We start from the raw sequence: 9,656 nt of genomic DNA on the forward strand, positions 1-9,656 counted from the left end.
CAGGAGAATAAAGGAACATTTTGTACTGCATGCAAACAGATCCTCAGGTGCTTGCGATAAAACTTAATAGCCACCATCTTTACTTGTAGTCATTGTAAGCAATTTCATCAGAATGGGCAATATTTTTTAATTTAAAAGATTCAGGAGATTTAGCAACTCTGTATTGCCATATATATTTAGAATACTGATTTTGTCAGTTTTGAGCTTATAAATCTTGGTCCTTTGATCTCCAGTCATTTTGACAAGACAGAAAATAGCATCTTGGAATAAATTGGAACAGTATAGAAATACGTTTGGGATTTATATTAACAATGATTGCTGCAGGGATGAGGCCATTATGGCTCCTATCTGACAGAACAACATAATTTCATACAGAAGCTACTAGGGGGATGGCATTATGCATGCAAGGTTTTTAACAAAAAACCCACACAAAAAACAAAGCATAGGTGTCTTAAATTTTGATGTTTTGAGGATTCATGTTCCTGAATTGGGATGTAAAATATTTCATCGTAAGTCATAAACTGTCAAAGTGATTCCGTGCCAAGGATTTCTTTGTTGAAGGATTAGTGAATGGCCTGTCTAGTAGTGCTTGTTTTCAGCCCTCAGTAAAGGACTATCCTTCTGATTCAGTAAAGAATACAAAATGAATCAGACCTAAAATACTAATCAGTGGCAAAAGCCTACATTTTAGAGGAAAATAGTATTATGCAAGGAAATTGGAAGTATAGCTCAGTTTCTTGGAAAGTCTGTTGAAAGTAAAAGCTTAACATGAATGATAGTTGTAATGCCATTCCTCTGAAAGGATTTTGTCACATTATCTCTGCATGAATATTATTAGGAAAGTATGTTGGCTAAGTGACATATCCACAGTACAGTTTATGAGAGAAAAAATTGTTTCAGTCAATGTGGTCATGATATGGTGTTCCTATAAAGTGTATTTAAATAAACATTACATTCATAAAATAATCAAAGTAGAATTGCTTCAAAAATGTAGTGAGTGGTTTAACAGTCTTGTCTCTGGAAGAAATTGAAGACCCCAGCCTAAAGATCTCCTGCAGTGCTGACTGTTGTGCACTGCATAGACCACATTTTAACAGCCAAGTCCACAATTTAATGGCTTTTCATGCATTATGCCCTTAAATAGGAACAAATAATCTATCATTTGGCCTTCACTTTTACATATTTTTTAAGATCTTTTGTATTTCCCAAACACATTTTTTTCTCAGGCCAAGTGAAAAGCACAACAATGCATGTAGCCCTTTCTCTAAAATTGTTTTTGGGATCGTGTTTTCCTTATTTTAAAGTCTTGTGCCTGCTTCAAAAGACGGTGTCATCAGGACAGAGAAACCAGAAAATGGATATTTTACTTGGAGTCAGCCAGCTTAAAATTCTTTATTTTCCAGACAAGGATGCTGTTGGTTCTGACTGCATCTTCAGCTGTGGATTGGGAGAGTGCTCTGTATACAAGATATCTAGATGCTGTTCATTTATTTTTCATGTTATCTTCTATACTAGATAATTTCTAAAAGTCTTCCATAAATACCCCCTTTATTTTGTTAGGGTTTTTTTTGGGCTTGTAATAGGACAAAGGTGAAAACTAGTGAGAAGAAAATGTGTTGTGGTATTCAGAGTTTGTGGTTTTTTTTAAGGGAGAAAGAGGGTTTTTTAGATATTTTCCCATATTTTTCACAAGGACATTTTAACATTCAAGAGAATTTTTCAAAACAGAGTACAAAAGTAGGTAGGTAGGTAGGTAGATAGGTAGGTAGATAGATAGATAGATAGATAGATAGATAGATAGATAGATAGATAGATAGATAGATAGATAGATAGATAGATAGATGGCTGCAGTGTAGGGGGCGTTAAAAGGGGCGGTTTGTGTTCTTTCTGTGGCTAGTTTTAAAAAGAAAGATAGAAGGTGACCAGCCAGTTTCAGACCTTGAATGATTTGAACCTCTCAAACCACTGTGTTCCTGCAGGCTGTTCTGGACAGGCAATGCTTCTTGAGTGCCTGCAGGGGACATTCACAAAGGACAACTCCCTGGAAAAAACCATTTATAGGCTTAGGTCCCTCTGTAGTCCCTGCATGGCCTGATGAGAATTACCATGAGGCTTCTTTCTTGTTAGTGATTATCAGGGGAGCAAAAGGAATTCAGGATCATGTCAGTGCTTGTGTACGCACTCCTGTTTTGGTTTAGGTGGGTTTTTCCTTCTGAAGACTGAAATCCCTCCCTCTTGGTTTGCTTACCTTACTGAAAGCTATTGGTAAGCAATGCTTACTGTGGTGGTAACACAGTAGGTAAGAAGCAAATAGCAGCAATGTTTGGCTGTTTGAAAAGGGTACTTTTTAGTATATCCTCAGGAGTCTGTGGCTGTTTTAGTGCTCTTTAAATCTTCCTTATGGCCTAGTCTAGCCCACATTGTGTTCCATATCCTTAGTGGCTTGCTCCTCATGACACAGCCTGTCTAGGAGCTACGTAGCCTTCAGGAAAGTTCATGTGATGTAGCTCTGTAAATTTTCAGCCTTCTAATATACAGCAAACATTTCTTTGAATTGATTTCTAATTTGAACTGTGCATTTTCCTTGATGTGAGGCAAAGCAGGGGAAGCCATTAAAAAGCTAAAATTATTTTTTTTTTAAATTGTTAGCTACAGTATGATTCTGTTATGTATCAGTCATACTCTTGAAATCACAGTCCTGTGCCTGGCAATTCTTCGGTCAACTAAGAAAAAAAAGAAAAAAAGAATCTGTCAGAATTTAAGTATGACTTTTCTGTCTTCTTCTAAAAGCCTTTGTTCATCATTCCCAGTCTTCAGGCTTAAGAAAACAAGCCATCTCTGTGATAGGATGACTTCTAAATACCTTCTATGTTCGTTGAGTGGATTTTCTTGTTTGGTTTTAATTCTTCAAATTGAGGGTTTTTTCAGTTTTTGGCCATTTTCCTGTAAAGTTAGGACTACATTAGGATGGACATTGAAAAAAATTCATATAGCTATTCTTTAGGGTGTCACCTCATTTCTAAATATTGCTTTGTAGTTATTGCAAATATTTATGCTTCCAGTCCAGTTTATTGTCATAAATTAGTGTTAGCTCTATGTTTTATATAATCACCTGTCTGCTGTAGGCTCCCCCTCTCTGCCTCCTGGCATTTGAAAATACCTGAATTGTACACTTTTTTGTCTTCAGCACAGCATGTTTGTTTATCTACTTTAAGATATGAACACTGCTCTTGTACATTGGTGGTCACCTCTGTACTCATCAATGTTTCTCACATTGCTTATAGGATCTTCCAGAACCCATCAAAGTCAGAAAACCAGGCCTTTCTCATGTTCTTTACCACTGTGATATTATTTCATATTATTACATTTCTTTTGCGTTCAGAAATGTGTTAAAGAAGACAGAACAGTGTAAGACTTTTCTTCTCTGGCTGAAAGATAGTGATGTACTTCAACTTCTTCTTTGGCTCGTAGCATTTAAAACTAACCATTTTTATTGAGAATGAGGAGGTTCAGGACAACCCAGACATTGGGAATCAGCAAAAGAAGCTGATAGGAAGATTGAGATTCATAGGAGAATAACAGCAGTTCTGAAGAGGAGGAGCAGGTGTTACAGCAGAGAGATTGTATTTGATACATGTCATCCCACTTGCTGCCATTTCATTCTGTCTGAGGAAAAAATATGCTGCTCTCATAATTAGTAATGGAGTATTTTTCAGGAAGTGGCACTAGGGTTTCTATTTTTAACAAAGTTTGCATGTGTTCCTTCTTGCTTGTTTTATGTGAGATCTTGTAGGTCTTGCTAGAGGTATGGTAAAGATTATATCCTGTTCAATACTTCCAACTAAATTGGCACTTGTTCTTATTCTTTCTGTTCTTGAATGGGCAAACTCTCCTAAGGGTCACAAATGTCTTTTGGAAATACCTTGATTTTCTTGCTGTTTGCAGTTATTATGAAACCTTTGGATATGCAGTACTTGTCAGCAGATCTAGTTCTGTGTCACCAGTATCTGTCTCCTTTAATGTTTGAACGGTCTGTTTTTAAAAAAGTGCAGGATCTGTAAAACAGTTGGCCTTGTGGATAAGAGTATTCTAACTTCCAAGCTATTACATTTTACTCTTTGCTCTTTTAGTGCACTTGAGGAGAGATTGCCACCTTGCTCCTGTAGGCAGTATTTCTGAGAAAAAAAAATCAGCAGTTTCCTTGCCTACCCATCCTTTTTGACCTTACCATTCTTTTCTAGAAGCAGTCAATAATAGAACAGTTGTTCTCAAGCTTTGAAGAGGAGTTTGTTCTTAGCATGCATAGGGCTGCTCAAAGATCTTTATACTGGGGTCTTGACTTGCTAAGTTAGTAAATTTTCTAGCTAGCATGTCATATAAACCTCAGTAAAACATAAACTTTATTTCACTAGTTCACTATTGGTTTTTCACACTTAATGTTCCTTTTAGTTGCTGCTGTTAGCCTGTTTTTTTGTGGAAATGAGGACATGATTCCACAGCACTGCTTGTCTCCCCGTGGTAGTGTCATCCTTTCCCATTGTTTCTCTGAGGCACTTCTGAACTTGTAGGCCAATCTCAAGCAAATCTGGAAGGGACTGCAAAGACAAGACTAGAGAAGATCAAGCTTTATTCCATTGCTTTGTCCCAAGCAATAGTTCATGCCTGCTTCTGGCTATGTTTGTGTCAGGGTAGTCAGTAGTAGTTTAAAAGGGACTTCTAATATGCTACCTGGATACTGGTTTTGGTCTGTTTATAAAACTGCTGTGAAAAGTACTTGCAAACATTAAGTAGCACAAAGTGATATTAAAAAGTTACAATAAAATTCAGCATTAGTTTTTCTATTTTTGAGGGAAAAACAGTAGGATAATTTTCTGTTCTTGGTTTTTTAGTTTTGAATTCAAACTTTTAGTTCGGCAGTGTTTGCATAATACCTTGGCTAACTTCTGCAGCTCTGGGAAAAAAGGATGATTTTAGCATGACTAGAATGTCTGTGCAAGAGGGACATGTTAAGTCATGATAATTTTGGAAATTTTATTTTTGCACAGTGGTAATTTTTTTAACCTGCTTACCGTCTGTCATGGGAAAAAATGATGTAATTCTATGGCTAATTCACTTTGGTTATGTGGAGAACACCTGAAATATTCCAAAAATATTTTTAAGCCAGCTTTAATGATTTTAAAACCTATTAAGAGGCATTTGTAAAATTATGGAACTTCATTCTGTTAAAAGAATGGAGGCTGAATACTCATGTGAGCATTGTCCAGTAAATATAGTGGTGTAAGTAATATTTTTTCAGATATCTTAGTCATGATGGCAAATATTTATTACTGAATGTAGAATTATTCTTGTTTGATTACTAAGCAGACACAATAAATAGCATTTTGTAGTCTGTGAATAATGTTTACTGATGTGAACATGCATCATTAGAATTAGGCATAGTACCCACTGGCTGATTTACTAGGCAGGAAATTTTAATCATGGCCTTGAAGATGTGAAAATGCTCTGGTTTCCTGACTAGTCCATACCGCAGTCTGGTTTTTCTGCTTACAAAATAGTATTTTCTTTCTAATAAACGGAAATAAGCTCGTTTTGCAATTTGTGCTGCATTACAGCACGAGTGTTAGCTATTTAGGGGGGGGTGATTGCTGTGGCTGGGAGGCGGTGGGTGCGTTCCAGCACAGAATAAATGAGCTGCTGTTGTTGTTCAGCTGCAGACAAGGACGACAGCTCGGAGGACATCTCGGTGCCCAGCAGCCCGCACACGGAGGCGATCCAGCACAGCTCCGTCAGCACTTCCAACGGCGTCAGCTCCACGTCCAAGGCGGAGGCCGTGGCCACCTCGGTGCTCACGCAGATGGCGGACCAGAGCTCGGAGCCCGTGCTGTCCCAGATCGTCCTGGCGCCTCCCTCCCAGGCCCAGCCCTCGGGAAGTTGATTACAAACTTGCTTGCATCAGTTCCTTAGATACACATCTGTGACTTTAAAGGGAAACCAACAACAGACCAGTCTCCATCTAGGAGAAATTGTAGCTTAAAATTATTCGTTTTTAAAAATCCAACTTAAATTTGGCTTTAACAATTGGCAGGTGGAAATAAGACGGAACACCAGTTCTGGTCTCTTTGTGAAAGACTTTTTTTTTAAGTATTAGTTTTACTAGTTATTTTTTGTGCTTAATGTGTAAAGTGTGTGTACAGTACAATGTGGTTTATTTCATTTTTAATTTGGTATTATTTTAACAAACATTGGGGTGAATTACTAAAGGTCATCCCCAAGACTGTGATAGGAATATTATGTGACATTTTTATACCAAAGTTCTGCATAGTCCCTATTGACTTTGTAAAGTTAGCAAGGTCATAAAGCACTAGGCAAGAGAAAGACAGTAACAGTAAATTTGCTTTTAGTCTTTTTGCCTTTTTGTTGTTTTGCACATTATGAGAGGAAGAACATTGGAAGAAAAACATTTGGGTTTTTTATGTATAGCATTTTGGTTGGCTTTTAACTGTTGGGGTCTTTAATTTGTTTAATAGGGCCAGTACAGTATATGAGATACAGTACTTATGCACATACCAATCCTAGATGAGGATCATTACTAAATAGATTTGATTTTTTTTTTTATTGAGGTCAGGTGGGTTTTTTTTTCCCACTCCAACACTTGATTCTGGTGTGAGGAGAGCTTTAATTCTCCAGTCAGAATAGATATCTATAACCACCCCTTGTTGCTAGGCTGAAACCAGTAAGCATATTGTAAAATACAGGGTTATCAAGTATGGAATACTTGTTATTCCAAAGTAGGTTGTATTTTGTGGATTTTTGAGTCGCAGACTAAGGAGTTTACTCATGGTTTTGGATGCCAGAAAAGCCTAAAATCCTTCTTCAGACAACTCGACTTTTTTTTGTCATTGTCTTGTATTTGCAAGCTAACTTGTACTTAATTCTTGTGTAAGCACTGTCATCTTTTAGTAGCAAAAATTTTGATACCTTTCTTGTGGAAAAAAAAAATCAGTATCTACCGTATCTTGGAAACAATGTAATTATAATGTGGTGTGTGTGGTGTGTGTGTGAGAATGGTTCAGTAGTTAATGCCAGCAGTCTTTTGCTTGAATGTTTAAAGATGCCTTCAATGTGATGCTGGCTGATAGGTGATTGCAGTTTTAAAATGTTATTTACTGTGCGAACTTGGATAACTAACATTCCATGATGTAGTTTGTTTCTGATGAGATGATTGTAGGTACACTTTTTCTCATTATCCAATCATCTGTAGGATACTGAGTTTTTTAAATGTGCCATTATCTATTTTGATTCTGTACTCATGTTCAAAATACAGTACAATATTTTACAATAGATTAAGTTGTTTTAAAAAAAGTAGATGTGTGCTTTCAGGTCGGAAAACTTTGTATAATAGCAAAAACAGATGCATAGTAGCAACTGGCAGTAAAGCAGGATTCCATTATGTATATAACAAAGATTTATTGCATTTATAATGGGTTGTGTAGTTCATTTGCTCTTCCTTCTCCACACTATACCATGCATTTTTTAAGTGTCAGTGCCATCAGATTTCTATTCGGTTCAGTTTTAAATCTAAAAATGTAATTGATTCACAGGAAAATATAATTTCTGCAATATATATACAACCATACTGTACTGAAAACTGGACAAAGTATCTAAGTCATATATGTATCATTGCAGGGCTTTAAGCATGAAAATATTAGGGAATTTAAATATTTTGTATTTTAAAACTAAGAAAGTTGTGTTGATAACCTCATGTGTTTAAAAGTCTTTACTTTCCCAATTTCAAGATAAAAAGCTGTAACAGTTATTGAACGTTTCCAGGATGGTTAAATACAATGGACCTCTCACGAGAAAGAAATGAATTGCAAAGGCACAAAGTGTGAATTCTGCAAGAAAGCTCTACAGTCACTTTTCATTGTAGGTTTGGTGGACTAGATGCGGCCTCATTGATCATACTATAATTTGCCCTCCTAAACACAAAGGCTTTTAAATCATATAAGGGGAGTTTTTTTATAACAAAACTGTTGCGCTTGTAAAATAAGTCTACATAAGTGTATAGGAGATGTGTAAACAGTTAATGAATTTAACAGTGGGGCTGGAAAAAGAACCATTAAAATCTGTGTTCAGCAAATAGAGAACAGGTATTAGCCGTACTACCATGGATTCCGTTTTGAGACGTTGTCACACTACTTCTGTACTTAGCATTTTGGGTCTTTACATTTGACATGTTTCACAAACTGTACTGTTTTCTTTTATGTGCAGTTTGCATGAGTAAATCATCAAAGAGAATAAAATCTATCTTTAAGTTATGTTCCTATTTTAATGAAATTATAATTGTTCTAAAAGGCCGCTCTGTCTTCAGCCTTCTTTCTTCATCCTTGCAATTATCAGTGTTTTTCTGGAAGTCATTACTGTAATGTCAAAGTAATGTTATGTAAATGAGAACACGTATGTTTCTTGAGAAAATAAGGTAAATACCATTGCTCTGCAGCTGAGCTCCAGCAGCTGCTGAGGAACAAGCATTGTATCATTAGTTCCAGGAGCCCAAGGTAATCCACAGATAAATGAGTTCATAAATATAGCTTGGTGATCCCAGATGTTGCTCAGCCATTCCTGGTTGCCCTGAGTTCCACAGCAAAAGCACTGTGTGTAATTAGAATTTCCACCTAACTTCCAGTTATTTTAATCTTATTTCAATATACATTAAGCCAGAAATAACAGCTGTAATCAGATAAATGGCTCACAGTTGTGTTGTCAAGGGTTCAGAAAAAATCATGCCCTCACACCTGATGTTTAGAATAGTAAAAATGGTTTGGGCTTATTTATGGATGTTGGAAACATGTGTGGAATGACACATTCTGTTATCATTTGAAAGCTTGTGCCAGAGCCCCAGTATGAAGGTTTTGAAGGAAATGAAAGAGTAAAGTTGCTGTGTGTCTGCATTTGTTCCATGTATGGACAAAATGAAGTGAAGCTGCACACAGCTTCTAACCCAATGAGAAAAACGTGTGAGGCCTCCCTTGCTTCACTACGTTCTTTTTCTGACTATGAGTTGTGCTGGTGACTCCAGGGGAACAAAAGGCTTTATAACACAGGTACTCTGGGTGAGGGGAGGAGAACCAGCCCACTTCTTAATGTCTGTGCTGTAAAAAGACTCAGGTTTATATCTTAATTATTCATTTTAAGTAAGGGATTTTTTTCTGTTTGCAATGGTAAGAGTGGCTGGGCCTCTAAAAGGAAGATACTGCACTGAGAGAAGGAGATGACAGAAGTGTGGGATGAACAGTGGTCTCAGCTACCTGAATTACAGGAGTAATTTGCTTAGAGACAGACACAAACATTTTAATTGGTCATCATAAATGATAATGAGGAGAAAGCATAGTGAAATTAAGTGCATCCTAATAAAGTAAGGTATGTTAAATTGCACTGAAGGAAACTTGAGCAATGCTTCTTGACATGATTAATATACTCATGACAATGTGTCTAATGAAGGCTGTTTGCATTTATATGCTGCCTGTTGCTTCCCTCAGTAGAGACATAATTGGAACTGTGCTCATTTACGCTGCAGAGCAGTCAGTGTAAGATTGGTTTGCAGTAGTCTTTACATCTGTTTTTAACCATTGAATCAAAAGTAACACAGGTAGGAT

The 9,656-nt window shown here is 36.7% G+C and overlaps 1 protein-coding gene across 5 annotated transcripts in view; it reads left to right on the forward strand.

The window, feature by feature from the left end:
* The window catches only part of ATF2 (activating transcription factor 2), a 48,337-nt gene extending 39,979 nt beyond the window's left edge, over positions 1 to 8,358 (forward strand). For all 5 annotated transcript variants that reach the window (XM_059475574.1, XM_059475573.1, XM_059475577.1 and 2 more), the window contains one exon: positions 5,709 to 8,358. In XM_059475574.1, the coding sequence (XP_059331557.1) occupies positions 5,709 to 5,935 (227 nt within the window). In that variant the 3' untranslated portion in view covers positions 5,936 to 8,358. The remainder of the gene's footprint in view (positions 1 to 5,708) is intronic.
* The last annotated feature ends 1,298 nt before the right edge of the window (positions 8,359 to 9,656 follow it).

Source organism: Ammospiza nelsoni, chromosome 7, assembly GCF_027579445.1.
Source record: "Ammospiza nelsoni isolate bAmmNel1 chromosome 7, bAmmNel1.pri, whole genome shotgun sequence".
Classification (NCBI taxonomy): domain Eukaryota; kingdom Metazoa; phylum Chordata; class Aves; order Passeriformes; family Passerellidae; genus Ammospiza; species Ammospiza nelsoni.